Source organism: Protopterus annectens, chromosome 5.part0 (assembly GCF_019279795.1).
Source record: "Protopterus annectens isolate FY-2018-M chromosome 5.part0, PAN1.0, whole genome shotgun sequence".
NCBI lineage: Eukaryota > Metazoa > Chordata > Ceratodontiformes > Protopteridae > Protopterus > Protopterus annectens.
The window spans coordinates 1,618,010,694-1,618,026,730 of NC_056735.1; the positions used below are offsets into that span (position 1 = coordinate 1,618,010,694).

General features: G+C 39.8%; 1 protein-coding gene across 6 annotated transcripts in view; it reads right to left on the bottom strand.

Moving 5' to 3' along the window:
• Nucleotides 1-16,037, bottom strand: part of RWDD2B (RWD domain containing 2B) — a 171,680-nt gene that overhangs the window by 122,798 nt on the left and 32,845 nt on the right. For all 6 annotated transcript variants that reach the window (XM_044071392.1, XM_044071390.1, XM_044071391.1 and 3 more), the window contains one exon: nucleotides 4,919-4,986. In XM_044071392.1, the coding sequence (XP_043927327.1) occupies nucleotides 4,919-4,986 (68 nt within the window). The remainder of the gene's footprint in view (nucleotides 1-4,918; nucleotides 4,987-16,037) is intronic.

The window sequence follows — 16,037 nt, forward strand, 5'->3', positions numbered from 1 at the left end:
ATGGTGATGACCACAGAGTGTGATAACTGGATTAAGTAATTCCTGGCTTGGATTAGCCAATGCCTCATGGAAGTGGTCACGAGCCAATTATCTAAATACGAAAACACCTGGAATCCCCTGAGCCTCAAGTGAACCACTACCACTGCCATGCATTTGGTGAACACCCAGGGGGCTGTGGTGAGCCCAAAGGGCAGTTCTCTGAATTGGTAATGATTGGCTCCCAGCTGGAAGCGCAGATATCTCCTGGACCACCTGCCTATTTTGATGTGATTGTACATGTCCTTGAGATCTATCAAGCACATCCAGTCATCATTGTGCAACAGTGGCAGAACGGACTGAAATGTAACCATTTGGAACCTCAACTTCTTTATGTACTCATTCAGTTTGCTTAGATCCAGGATGAGTCTTAGGTCTTCTGTCTTTTTTAGGACCAAAAAAAGCCGGTGTAAGTTCTGAATCCTTTTTGTTAGTCTGGCACCTCTTGGATGACTCTTTTAGTAACAGTTGTTGGATTTCCTGTGCTGCCTGTTCCCTTTGACTGGGTGGCACATCGGGAAGGCTTTTGGAACTTGGGGAAGAAGAGAAAAGGGAATGGAATAGCCTCTGGATATTATGCTTAGCACCCAGTGGCTTTGAGTCAACTGCATCCAGGCTTTTGTGTGCAAAGCTAGTTGGCGCCTTGACTGCATCCAGAGACGGGCAGTCGGGCAATGCTTCAGGAGCACTGGTAGGGCCTATCGGGAAAGGATTCACCTAAAGCCCTGGTTCTGCAGATTCCCTCTGCCTCTATGGCCGTATCCACTATCAAACCCTCTCCCTCTGCCACAAGAGGAGGGTTGCCCGCATGGGCCTGGAATGGCCCTTGGGACTTGTGAAATCACATTATCTGACCTCCACATTGGTTCCTTAAGAAGGATCTCTGGGGAGTAGAAAATTTGATTCCAACAGCAGAAATGGTCTTCCCATCCTTTTCACTGTGGGCAAGTGTACCTCGAACTGATGGCCCAAAAAGGGAGGAGCTATTGTAAGGGGCATTCATGAACGATACCTTAAAGGGCTCCACAAAATCACATAGCCTCAATAAAGGCATGCCTCTTTTGGGAAAGTCCTGAATCAGCTGCTCATGAGGTGCCCTCCATGGTATGGGAGATTAACCTCATCAATGAGCTGGCAATGTATGAAAGATTGGTCAGCTTGGGAGAAACTTCCTTAAATTCCTCCACAGGCATGGACTCAGAAAGTCTGATAGCTCCTTGATCAGATCTCTCTGCAGCCGAGGAAAATGACCCAGGTAGTTCAACAGCCTCAGTGCAAAGGTGGCAGAGTCACAGGCGCACTTCCCAATCCTGTCCAATGCTCAAGACTCCTTGTTAAGTGGATGGACATTAGCAGCTTTTTCTGCCAGCTCTTTCTTAGCGGCTGCTGCCACCAAAATTGCATTGAATATGTTAACTTTACTCCAATGTTTTCTATCTGCAGGGGGTACCAGAAACCTATCAGGGTGTTTTGGTATGGGCTCGACGGTGTCTGGTTCCTTCCATGTCTGGCGGGACACTAAGTCAACCAGGATGTCTGCCGTGGGGGTGTTAACCCAAGACATAGATAAGTCCATCCCAAACGCCAAGACGACTGACTCCTCAGAGGAAGGAGGTTGGAGAGATCACCCGCCTTTATGTTTCAGGATATCAAATACGTCTCCAAAGGAGACATCTTCAAGTGGGGATCATGGGATCCTTCCCGCTCATCGAAGTCAGTGTCCTCAGTTAAAGACTCCAATGGGGAGTCAATGTGCCTCCTTTTGCATGTCTTCCTTCTGAAGAACATCTTCAGCTGGGTACTCTGGATAAGTGTCAAAAGAAAAGGATTCCTTCTGAGCAAGGAATTCTTGGAGGCCGCTTTGGACAGGAAGATTTGTGGCAGGATGAGTTGGAGCATGGCCTGGATCTGACGAGGGTACAGGGGTGGATTGGGGGACATGTACCGTCGGATCTCCAACTCGGGGGGAAAAAAAAAAGAAGACCAAAGGACCAGGAGAAGCCCTTTTCTTCTCCCCCAAAGCAGAAACCAAGGGAAAACAGGCAGGACTCACCCCAGATCCACGACCTCCAGAAGGGATCGGACCTGAACTGTCAAGTATCGAGGCGCCGAAGGGATGGCTTAGAGAAGGATGGAGCCAACCCCGGACCCAGCACCAACACCACGGCTCAAAGACTTGTTCTGCTCTGAAAGGGCTGCAACAGGGCTAGTCAAGGGCATCCTCAGCCATCAAAGAAGGAAGCTTCCCCTGTGCCGGGCCAGACGCACACAGGAGTCCCAAATCCTGCGGCTCCAAAACCAAGGGTCGGATCAGAGAAGGAGTCCTGATGGAATGGCCAGGATAACTTACAGATCCTACAAGGGATGGAGATGAGACTACCCCCATCTGGATCTGGGCCTTAAGAAATCTCATCATCCTGTCCATATCAGCCTCACACTAGCTTCTGGAGGACCTGGATAAAGCCGACAAGGAGGGGCCGGGAATGCTTCAACCTGGAAGAGAGCGCAGGGGACCTTGTCGAAGTCCTCGGATCCAGAGGTACTGGATCCAATGAAGGTGGGAAAGAGCTGGTAATAACATCCCGCAGATCCGTAGGAGCTGTAGGATCCAACTGGGGAGGGACAATTTCTTCGGGTCCAAAGATGTCAGATCCGAGGATTGCTTCTTAGCTTCAAGAGTGTCTCTTGGGAAAACAGGAAGGGGCCTCTTTTTTAGACTCTTTAGTGGTAGCAGGAGATGAAGAAGAAGAAGCCACAGAAGGGGTCTGAGCCTCTGGAGCTGAGGAGGGAAGAAGGCCTCTAAGAATCAGTTTATTCTTATGGTCAGCTAAAGGCCATGGATTGAAGGCAGCACAAATATTACAATCTACTTTCAAGTGGTCATCACCCAGGCAGTACAAGCACTCCTTGTAGGCATCCTGGTTGGGGATTTTATGCCCACAAAAAGTGCAGCGTTTAAAGCCAGGTGAAGGTTTGTCAGCCATATTAAAAAATAAATAAATAAATAAAAATGCCAAAACCTGTCACCAGCTGAAGAAAGCTAATGGAACAGTTCCAAATAGGTAAGCTTTAAGTTTTAAGTGTTAACTCTAAATTTTTAACTTTAAATTTAACTTTAAATGTAACTTGAGATTTAAGTTAAAGTTTAAACAAGTGACGGATAAAGCTAACAGAAACTTTCTTTATGAATATAACAAAAGCATGGTATGAGGGTGGGGAAAAATTCACAGCCACAGTTAAAACAATAATGTGGTTACAGTTAGAATGTTTCAAAAGAGTTCCAGCAACAGAAATAGCAAGAAAAATAAAGTGCAATACTGTTTTCACTTTTCTGTTATAGAGATAAAATGGTTACTTTAGGTTAAAAATATATCCAAACAAGTACGAGGAGCAGCTTCAGTCAGTCCAACTACAAAGTATGCAAAAACACAGCAGACTGTGCTATAAAGCAAAAGAAACAAAAGAACCAACCAGTAAAAAGATCTGTAAAAGTAAGAGGTGCTCAGACACTAGGAAAATAAATGGTAGCAATCAAACCTATCTCACAAGACAGTTACCAAATAGGCCATCAATACCTAGCTAAAGCAATCTGTTTCAGTTGAAGAACAAAAGAATGCAGTTATAGTTAAATGCTTACAAAACAGTTCCAGCAACAGAAATAATAGAAAAAAAAACAAGTGAAATTTTTTTTACTTTCCTGATGTAAGCATATTCAGAAAAAAACTGCCACTTTAGATTTAAAATGTATCCAACCAGTGTGCACAGATGTGTAGCTTCAGAGTTAGTTCAATCACAATTTATACAAAGACACACTAGGTTGTGTTATGAATAGCAATTAAAACAAAACAAAGTAAACAAGAGTACCAATCAATAAACCGTTCTGCAAAAGCCACAAGTGCTCAAACACTTAGCAAATCCTAAAGATTATCCCCTCTCAGAAGACTAATTTCGACAGTTTACACGCAAGCACGCAAGCCCCCAACACCTGGCTAAACAAAATGCTTAACTTAAAAGACAAAACAATGCATCTACAGTTAAGCAGTTCCATCAGAAGTAGCACTAGAGCAAAATTAAGTGCAATTACAATTTTTACCTTACCATTGTACAGATACTCTGAAAAGCATTGCCATTTTAAGTTTAAAATGTACCCAAACCAGTGCACTCCGGCAAAGATTCAGAGTCAACAGCCAGTCTACCTTTAAGTTAGAGTGTCCTTGTTCAGTTTGCCATTTCCCTTTTGCATCAGAGTCTGTGGTGCCTGCAGCGCTGTAATGCTTTTCCCATGGTCCTTATAAATGTAGATCTTTTTTCACACTAAAAGCTTTATAAACATTTATTTTTTACTATGTCAAAATCTGTTGGACTTATCCCTTGGTGAGATCAGACTATGGCTAATGCAGGAATGCAGCCACAGACTTTAATGGATGCACCTCATGCACCCACAGAGCTGTGCAGATTAATGTCTTGAAAGGAATTCCCACAACAGCCCTGTGGTGACTTCACTGAGAAATAAAGTCAGCTCATGTGGGTGTATCCTTATTAACAGTTTTACAAGTTTTTTTTAAAATAAAAAGCACATATTTTAGGAATGATTTGGAAAACATCATGGCACTGTAATTACCAAAATACATGATGCATGTTTGAACTGTAAAGAGGCACTAAAAATTTAAGCAGATCCCAAATTCTAGTCTTGTACAAATTTAAGATGTCAAATCTTTTATTCTGTCCACCTAAGGAGTTCAGGAGTGGGAATGGCAGTTGTTTTGCCAAAGACTAAATTCCAGCATTTATGTCCAAAGAATGCCTTGGTTAGTTCCTTTGGAAATATTACATTTCACTGTATCAGTATCATTCATATTTTGTGTTGTAAGATATACTGTACCTGATGCTGATTTCTGGTAGCACCTTTGGATAACTCAGTGGATAAGCACACAATAAAGAAAATGACACCTGCAAAAGATACAGGAAAATATCACTGAAACACTCTTCGTAAAGTAAACAAAAAAATGTCAGTAGTACAATTGGAAACTGTCATGCTTGTACAGTTGAAAACAATCCTTTGTGTCACATTTGCTATGCTACTTCTGCTGCCAGCCAATATTTCTAATGTGTCTGCCTCTATATGCATATAACCCAACTGGTGGATTACTCCTATGCTCACAGTCTTCCATTCTAACATCTATGACAGGTAAACAGCCAGTATTTCTCATCCTACCTGAACTTTTGTCTTTTTTCACTTTGACTTATGTGATTCTGGCTGTATCAAGTATGCTGGGACAGTCAATAAATGTTGTTTAGTTTCCACTGTTCTAAACAAATTGCGAAAAACAAGCACAGCACCTCAAATCGGCTTAAGTATGTCACTGTGTACCACTGTACCAGACATATGACTAGCACTTCCAAACTCAATTCCCTTCAATCATAACTTTTTTTTTTCAACAACTCAGCAGCACTTCATATAAAGTGTAGCCTTCCTACTCAGGAGGAGGAAGGTGCTATCAAAGAAGCTTGTCATTCCAACTTTTCAAATGATTCCTCTGGATATAAACTTGATCCTGAATTTTTTGCTAGGATTAAAGGGAAAATGAAACATTAAAAATGGCAGAACATATGGAACACTTTATTTGCTTTGTCAGATCATCACCATACCAAATAAGCCACATTCCTTATTTGACCTCCAGTTTAAAACTGTCATTTCTGTTGATGGGATTATTTACATTAGTTTCATATGCATGCCAAGCATCATTAGCTCAGGGACAAAACAACATGACAAACTGTAATGAGCTATGAGTTTTGACAATGACGGGCAGAGGTTCTGCAAAGAAATTACCACTACTGACTGCTAGAGACCTGGATAAGAATTGGGTAATCTAGTTTTTAATGGCACCTTTGTGTTTAAAACATTTCTGTCTCTGAGTAATACTTTCGGATAAACTCACACTTTCTTACCTCTGCCATTTCAGCAATCTGTGTGCTGAAGGACTTGGAAAGAGGAAACAGGAATGAGTGGCCATTGTTGACTTCCCGGGATTTCCCTGCTGCTGTAGTGGCTTCTAGTGAAAGATGAGGCTTCCTACAGTGCATAAAGAGCCACTGTGTGTGCCTGATGAGCCCCAAGCAGTGTACTGCACTGCATGCATCACATGGCCAGTATTGTGCATCCCCACTTTAGAAGCACACATGCCATATCAAATACAGCATGAGTTAGGATAATAAAGCATAGTAATCACCTCAACTGCCATGGAGATATAGGACATAGTACAGCTGTGTAAGCAAACTTACTGTAACAGTACATGTTTGAATAACTAGATGTTTGAATAATCACTGCTGCAGTTGCCTTAACTATATGGGTTATGTATCCTGCAAAAGATATAACTGCCAGACAGCCAGCTTCCAAAGCTTCAGGGCACCTTACAGATCATCCATCAGCTTGAACTGAGACGATCAAAGAGAAAAGTGATGGTGCCAAGCACTTCAGAGCCTTCTTGTCAACAGACGGGGGGGGGGGTTGTTCCCTGAAAGGACAATGCTAGGTATGAAAAAAAATAAATGTCCACATTCTAGCATACAGGACACACCAAAAAACAAGGGGGGTGGAGGGAGGAAGATTCTAGTGCAGCAGTGATCATATGAACATCTACTGTTATGGTAAGTTTACTAACAGAACAGTAGTATGTTCATCATATTGATCACTGCTGCAGCAGCCTTAACTATATTAGTAGATTATACTAGCTTACTACATTTGGGAGGTGAAACTAGAAGAGTCCAGGAGCCCCTGAAAAATGGTCCTAACAAAGCCTACTCTAGACCTAGAGAACGAATCAAGCCTCTAGTGATTTGTAAAAGTATGTACATAGGACTAAGTTGCAGCTTCTAGAATACTTCTAGAATCCAAACATTTCCAAAAATTCCACAGATGAAGCCAATGTTCTGGTAGAGAAGGCCTTGACCCTGCCGAAAATAGTTTTTTTGTGATGAGTATAAAAACAAAAAAAATAAAAAACAGCCTTAGACAACCATTTGGAAACAGTCTGTTTTGAAACAGGTTGTTCCTTCTGCTTACCTTCACATGAAATGAACAAATGATCCGAAGATCTGAAAGATTTAGTTTTGTCAAGATACTACTCAAGTTGTCTATGGATGTCCAAGGTATGGAGTATCCTTTCTCCCTCATTTTTAGGTTCATTTAAGAAAACGGAGCTAGACAGTTTGGTTTAAAGTATATCTGGATACCACTTTAGGCATAAAAGGATTAGTTCTCAAAGAAATTCCGTCTCTGTGTCTCAGATACCCTTCTTGCAGAGGTCACAGCAATCTGTAAAACTCTTTTCCATGTTAAGAACCTCACATCACCCAGGTTAGCTGGTTCAAATGTAGCAACTGTTAGCTATATTAAGAACCCAAGGAGAGACCACTGGTTTTCTTGGCGGCCTCTAATGCAAAACCCCTTTCAAAAACATTTTGACATAAGAATGCATTGAAAGAGGAAGATCCATGGGCAGACATGCTGAAATGGCTGACACATGAACCTTGATGGAAGAGTAAGAAAGGATACAGGATATTAACTCAGACAAATATTGTAAAACCAGAGAACAACTAGCCCTGAATGTGTGCTGCTTATGTTGTTGGCACCAACTAGAAAATCTTTTCCACTTACCAATACAGGATATTCTAGTAGCAAGCTTTCTTGCCTTCACTGGTACCTGCTGCATGTCCTCAGCAAACAGGTCCCTAAAGAAAATTAGGACTCATCATTCGGGTAGTCAAATGAAGTTGATTGGGTCAGGGTGTATCAAATATCCCTGTTGTTGTGTTAGTATATCCAGAATGTGAGGAAGTTTGTGGTAAATGTTCCTGGCTATTTCCAAAAGAAAAGAGAACCATGGCTGGCTGGACCAGAAGGGAATCACCACAAGGATCTTAGGGGATTCCTTCTGAATATTCAGAAGCATCCTGGCTATCAGTAGAAAATGTGGAAAAGCATACAGGAACATTCCTGCCTAAGGAGAAGAAAAGGCATCCGTCTTCCAGGTCTTCTTGCATGGAGTCCTGGAGCAGAAATTTGCCAGCTAATTGTTCACAGAGGAGGCAAACAGGTCTGCTTGAGGTACTCTCCACAGATGGACCAAATCTTAGAAGACTCTGATATAGTTTTCATTTGTGAGGGTCTGCCCTGTCCTACTCAGCTTGTCCGCCATAGAATTTTGCTCTAATGGAATGCAGGATGCCTGACAGTGAGACTGTGAAGTGAGGCTATATCCCAAGCTAACATGGCTAGTATGCAAAGGGGGTATGACCTGGTTCACCCTTACTTGCTGATGTACCACATGACTGTGGTATTGTCTGTAACAACATGAAGAGGTCTTGGGGACTACAGATGAATCAGAGAGTTTAGTATCTTGATGAGGGCAAACATCTCTTTCATATTTATGTGCTTGCATCTGTTCTTGTTGTCTCACACACCTTGCAGTTTTATCCCTGCTGAAACTGCTCCCCATGCAAAGTCCGAGATGTCTGTGGTGACTAACTTCTTTGGAACAGTTAGGTAGAAGGGGAAATCCAGACAAAGATATTTGCTGTCCCCACCAAGTGATTTCTCTTCTGACAAATCCCAGTACTGTGCTTTAAAAAAAAGGACATTGGTGTTGGGACCCAAGAGTCTTCAGGTACCATTTCATCCTTCTTGTCAGGGTTATCACGAGAATGATAGATGCCATGAGACCCAAACTCCTGAGGTATTCCTTTACAGTGACCAAAGTCTAAGTGGAAAACCTTAGAAACATATCTAGATATAGATATTTTTTTTCTTTTGAAAGAAAAGCTCTTGGAACTGAGTGACACCCCAGGGGCACAATCCTGTGTGAAGGAGTCTAAAAAGACTTCAGAATGTTCTTTTGGAATCCCAACTTGTGTAAGAGATATCCCTCCTAAGTCGAGACTCCTCAAACTTTGAAAAAGACTCTGCAAATAAAAGCAAGTCATCTAAATAAAGAAGAACATGGACAGCTTGTAGCCTGCAATGACATATAACTGGAGCTAGATATTATTTGAACACTCTTGGTGCAGTGATTAGTCTAAAGGGTACAGAGAATCTTAAGAAACACCTGGAGTCTGGATGAACAGGGTTGTGATGATATGTATCTTTTAAATCTAGTGTTTCCAGGAAACCTGAATGAGGTAACAAGTTGGATGTGACATAATTCTGAATTTGGGAATTATCACAAATAGGTTTAGGAAAGAAAGTTCCAGAACTGGTCTCCAAGCATTTTCTTTCTTTGGCACTAAAACATGCTTAGATAAAAACCTTTCCCCACCTGGGAAGGAGGATCTGGTTTTATCACACCCTAGGACTGCATATTATGAAGGACAGGTAGAAATAAAAGAGTCTGGTCTGGTGGATGAGGGTTATCCCATAAGGAGGAATTTCCTCCCAGTGCCATCGGTAACCTTGATGAATGATTTTCAAAACACATTTGTCTGAAACTATCTGTTGCCAAAGAGAAAAACAAAGATTATGATTTTCTGGAAGAAAAAATGGGCTGCCACAGTATGTTAGTGTATGTGAAGGGAAGTCTTTAAATAATTATTCTCACTAGTTGGACTATCATCGGTTTTGGGAGGTTCGCTTACCTGCATTTTGTTGAGACTGGTTTGTTTATTTATTTATTCATTCATTCCCAACATGGGAAGAGGGCTTAGAGAATCCCTTAGAAAATCTGGAAAAGAAGGCCTGAAAATCTTAGAGCTTGCCTTATCAACTTATCCCTTTCATCGCACTTTTGATGACCTCTGCAGCAGATAGGCCAAAAATTAAAAACCTGTCCAAAGGAGAATTTATAATCTCATTTTTTTTCATCCCTGTCCAAAGGAGAATTTATAATCTCATTTTTTTTTTCATCATCTGGGAGATTTTGAGAACAGAGACAGTCAAACCTCCTTAAAACAGTACCAGTGACTTTAGCCCTTGAAGACGTATGAAATGAGTCAAATCCACACTGTAAGAAAGAGTAAGTAGTAAATTGTACAAAAGAAGTAACTAAATTATTTAAAGCAGATTTTTCCACACAATAAACTGCAGACAAAATAGTCATTATTCTTTCAGAAGTAGTCAGAACAAACTTTAACATACAAGCCTGACAATTCAAAATTTTGTAAATGAAAGATGCAGAAGCATACACTTTCTCCCTATACTTATGGATTACCTTCTAATCCTTATCAGAAAGAGTATGATTGGAGTTAACTAAATGTTAAGCAGCAGTAGTATTAACTAATACTATAACGCCTGGGTCAGGTTTGGGAATAGTGTATAAAAACTTAAAAGACTGAGAAACTTTATACACCCCATCTGCCTTTTTAGAGGCAGCTGGTTGACCATCAAGAAAATTACAGTCAGTAAAACACACACATCCTCCAAAGCTGATAGAATTGGAGGAAGGGGTGAATGTTATGAAATTCATTCTGTAACAACTTATAGTATTTTCTGAGGGAATGAGAAACCTCAGCATTCTTCCACTGAAAACATTGGCACATTCTAGAAACGGTCTGAGAAAAAGAGAAACCCCCACAAAGGGAGAACAAGAAAGTGAGTTCTCCTTTGAGTCTAAATCAGCAATCCAAGGAGAACCCAGTGTAGGTTTCTTCATCTTCCTGTCCAGATTCAGAATTTTGAATCTTTTTAGGAAAACATGTATCTCTCTTTCTTTTACAAGAAACTACTTTATTAGAAGGCTCAATAGCCTGAAATAATCAGTGAGCCAAATCATGTAAATTACTCTTGCCTAAAGATATTTGAGAAGAAGTAGACATGTTTAGTTTTCTGTTTCTTTTTGACAAGAAAAATGGGGCCAACAGAGTTATTAATGGTAGCAGCAACTTCCCCAGCGATGAGCACAGCATTCTGACAAAACAAGGAAGCCTTCCCTGTTCACTCTCCCAGGACTGATAAGAGTGGCTCTCTCCTTGCCCACTGAGGGGATGTCAGCAGCTGCAGAGGAAGTGGCTGTAGGTGATACACCAGAGGGATATGGGATGAAAGATGAGCGACTGGAGGTGCAACTAATGGCCACAGTAGAGTCACCCTGAGTCAAATTGCTAGCCTACTATTGTGGCAAAGGCGGTTTGCTTAACTTTTTATTTTTGTGACCGGAAGATGAACCAACAGTTTGTGCGCCTCTTCCCCAAGTGAAAAAGCACCAAACGCCAGTACAATTTAAAAGTCTTTAAAAGTCACTTTTTCACATAAAACACAATAAAAAGCACTTTAAAACATTGCACCAGAACCAAATAGTAAAATAAACTCAATTTATCCAGAGAAAAATATTTTTCAATTAGTTTAAACAACTTTTAAACTGACAAGAAAAAACAGCACTCTCATTTAAAAGTACACAAGAACACAAACTCTTAGCTTTAAATTAACTTTCCTGAACAGAAAAGTGTTATTAAACTTTTTTTTTTAATGGAAAGCTTTTTCCAAAAAAAGGAACTTATCAGCCCAGCAAAGTAACAATATAAGCAGACTGCTGATCCTCCAAAGCCTCAAGAGGAGTGTAATCTTGGAACTTCTGCGATGGCTGCACATTGATTAACAGCTTAATTTCAGCTCTCCCAGTATGAAAACGGAAATGCAGAAGAGAGCCAGTGAACCCATTTTTCTTTTGATAAGTGCACTGTATGGATACGAGCAAAACAGAAATTTAGAGAACCTGAAAGATAATCAACCAGAAAAGGTGAGGAAAAAAAACACTGGGTAGAATTCTGTAGGTGTTCAGCAAAAGGCAGTGCAAGCTCCGGTTTTGATGCAAGACATGACTTCCAGTAACACAGAGGCAAAAATAAGTAAAATGTACTCAGAGCTAATTAAAATAAATGAAACACTTATGGAGTATATCAACTCAAATAACATAAGGCTGGATAAAATGAAAGACGTTTTAAAAAGATACTCAGATGAGGTGATAAAACTGCAAAAATTAGAGGCATAAATGAAGAAAGTTCTGGCTATGAGACTGCTCAAGAAGAGATGTTTCAAAAAATAATAGAATTGGGGGACAGAGCATGCAGGAAACACCTGAGACTTTTGGTATACTGTATTAATTTTATGAAAGCACAAATAAGCAACTGGACTGGTATTCCATAGCAGGAACTGTTAAAGGAGAACCACATACAGAGACTCAAAAACATGTTTATTTCATCATGGTTTTGTGTTTCCTACATTTTAACACCACTCTGGGACTATTTACAGGTTCTTAAATATTTTTATACATAATTTCTGAGTCTGACTACATGGGGTCCGGCATCTTGAAGTAATTCTGATTGTTTATGCTGTCTCTAGATATCCCACAATGCAGTGCTTGTCTGTAAAACAATTACATCAATCAGGCCTCTTTCTTCCTAAAGCTCCTGTAACTGCATTGCTTTTACATGCATACACTGCTGTCTTTCAGTTTTAAGTAACATTTCATGCCATCCAATGACTACTTAAAACATAAACAGTGCAAATGCCACACAACAGACTTTCAAAGTGCTTTTACTGCTTCTTCTTTTTAGAATGGCTAAATTGCAGTCTTTTGTGAAGCCTAAATTGTACATTTGAATCATCTCTCATCCTCCTTCACACCTAACTTCCTTAGCTGTCAAAATGTCAAGGGTAATTTGACAGCTCACAGCAGGAGACGAGTCATGTAATGTTTCCTTGTTCTAGCCTTTACCTTCTGTATGGTTTGTGGAAGGACCAGGAAGCTGTGACATCACAGCATGGGTGGGTTTTTAGGACAGCTGTGGTGATGTCAGTTTGGAGAGGGAAATGACCAGAAAACTATCTGTATTCCATGGCCTTAAGGATATCAATGAACTGAAGACTGCAGCAAGCTTTTCCAGGGCGGGATAAAAGGGTTTTGAAAGTGAAACTACCATAGTACAGTAAGGTATTGTTCTAGAGAAACAGACAATTTAAAATATTTTAAATGCTGTATTGTTGTTTATTCATAGCAGGGACAGTAAATAGGGAGAAAAAGGACAGAGAAGTTGAGCATTTAATAACAGGATCCCATTGTTGTCCTTTAATTGAAAGGGCACATCGCATGTATGCTACAAATCTGGCCACAAGAAAGCAACCTAGACTTTTAATAGTAAAGATGCAATCCTACCAGCAGGAGGAGTTGATTCTGACAAAACTGCGACAGAAGGACAACGTACTAAACGTGGAAGACAGTATGTTTGTGGAAAATGATTACTCACTGTACACCAGGCACAACAGGAGTAAATTTATTACACTAATCAGGGAATGCCAAGAAACAGGCATGTGATTCAAACTGCTATATCCAGCTGTCTTCAGAATATTCTTTTCTGGAAAGGCAAAATCATTTTTTTTGATGCAGAACATGCTAAGGATGAAATACAAATTTGCCCAACAAAAAGTGAGTTGTGAAACAGAAAGACATTCTGCTTCTTCTGGTTATAAAAAACAAAGAACAGACTTGTGCCAGTGAAACCCTTTCCTGTGTTTCAACGGAAAAGGCTTGAGAGACAGAAAAAAAGCACAAGAGTTGACTAGAAGAACAGAGAGTACATTGGAAAGGAAGCAGAGACTGGATTTGGGAGAAGGAGATAAACAGCAATAAAACAAGAAACTCGGAAACGGACAAATAAATATGGGATTATAAAGCATTATTTATATATGTGAAACAAGACAGAACAAGAAAACCTGGAAATATTGGACTTTTTCACTTTGTTAAACCTGTAGGTGACTCTAAAGCATATGCCCTACTTCATGTCACTAATATTTGGAGGAACACTTAGGACAAGGGAAGAGGAAGGAAAGAGTTAGCAGTAAGTAAAACAAATGTTTGTTCTTAACATTAATATTTGGGTAGTGCATATCTATATACTATAAAGCAAAGTTTTCTCAGTTTTTTTCAAGTGTAATGTGGATACTAAAGTAAACAGTTGCCCCTGTTTTTCCTTCATTTATTTTTCTCCTTGTTCAGTTTTAAGAAATGTAAGCACTGCAATGTAAAAAGAAGAAACAAAGAAAAGTCTGTTCAAAAGAATATGATACAAGAAAAAATGATGTGCTTTTTCTCGTTATCTAGAAACAAGTTTTATGAGAAAGCAAATAAATAAAATAGAACATTGAACATAACAAAGCAAGCCTCTAGCACAGACACAAATAACTAAATAAATACATACGTACATACTTGTAGAAGCAACGTTGTGTCTGGTTCTCATGTCTCCATGGAGACAATCTGATTAAGAACAATATGAATACTTCTTTTTAATCACTTTCTCTCAATGGCTAGGGGATAATGTTTTCTGAAACCATTCAAGTGTTTTCTCATTCTTGGAGAACAATAAAGGTAAGACAAAACCAGACAGCACTTAATAGAAGCACAGGCTATATCATGCATCTTAGCGTGGATAACCTTCCTCTTAGGTTAACCCAAATCTATGGGTGTGGATGTCAGTTTCGGACAACTGTTGCTAATAGGAAGGTGAAACTTCAATAATTGAAGATGTACATAGTTTTTTTTTGTACACCTGGGACAAAGGACAAGAGAAAAACTTGTATTAATTGCAGGAGGAGATCCAATAGTGATAGAAGAGGATAAAAAAGATATTAATGGTAGATATGTAGTATGAAGTGGCTACTGGCAAGGGAGGAGGATTACACTGGCATGTATTTATATTCACCTAAAACTGCTACAATGAACTTAAAAAATTCTGGGAGAAATAATCAGTTTTCAGCAGGAGATATAACTTACAGGTGGGGACTAGAATTTGATTTGCAGCAGGGATGATGTATCTGGTGATCCAAGAAGGGAAAATATAACAAAGGAGGGTAGATTTTCAAATACATGTATGAAAATATTTGGCATGGAAAATGTTAATGCAGAAGTAGGAGTTCAGAGTGAATTTACATATTATTCCCCAAGATACAAAGGGTCTATATTAGATCAGTGAACGCTTAAAAAAGCGAATGCTGATTGTAAGCTTTTGCTTAGATAAGGCTGATCAATCTCGAACTGTCAGATCAGCGATTTTTTTTCCTAGGGAAAAAAATAATCGCTGATCTAAAACACATACACACAACACAAGTGCACCAAACAAACAGAAATCCACACACATACACCTAAAATCTGACACCTAACCCTACACTAAACTATGTACACACCACTAACTCTCCACTTACCTTAACCCAAACCCTAACCCTAAGGTCCGTCAGTATCACACACTCACCTCACCCGCTCCCTAACCCTAACTCACCTAAATCCGCCCTAACCCTCATGTCCACAAAATTGCACACATGCCTAACCCGGGCCCTAATCCTAACTCACCTAACCCACCCTAACACTCACATCCACACAATCGCACACTTACCTGAATCTGACCCGTAATTTCCACCACAGCACTGAAAATACCGAAGCAACAGAAACAGACAACCAAATTCTTTCCCTAGGAAAAAATTTGAGTTCCTGTTGCTTCGATATTTTTAACTTTCGCTAAAATAAGGTTGATCAATCAGCGTTCGCTTGTTTAAGCATTCGCTGATCTAATATAGACCCAATACAAAACCAGGGCTAGGCTAGACAGAACTTACACTTCGCAGGAACATGTGCATTTAATTGAATTTTGATATCCACCCAATAACTATTTCAGATCATGGGCAAAAAATAACCAAAATAAAAATGCAGGGTAATTAAATAAAAATGAGACACTAGCACTTTTCCACCTATTTGTTGAAAGGAGGAATTTAAGGAATGGGTAGTGGGAATTATTAGAGAAGGCAGAAATTTCTTCTGAAAATATAGCTAGGGAATGGGATAAAATTAAAGTGGCATTTAAAAATAGAGTGGAGATAAAAGAGAGAGATATGGTTAAAAAGTAAGAATTTACATTATTGTTATAATGACAAAATTAATAAAAAAGTTTGAACAAAAAAAAAGTAACAATAATTATTTACAGGGACTGACAAAGGTTAAAGTATTGCAGAATATAGGGAATCTCAC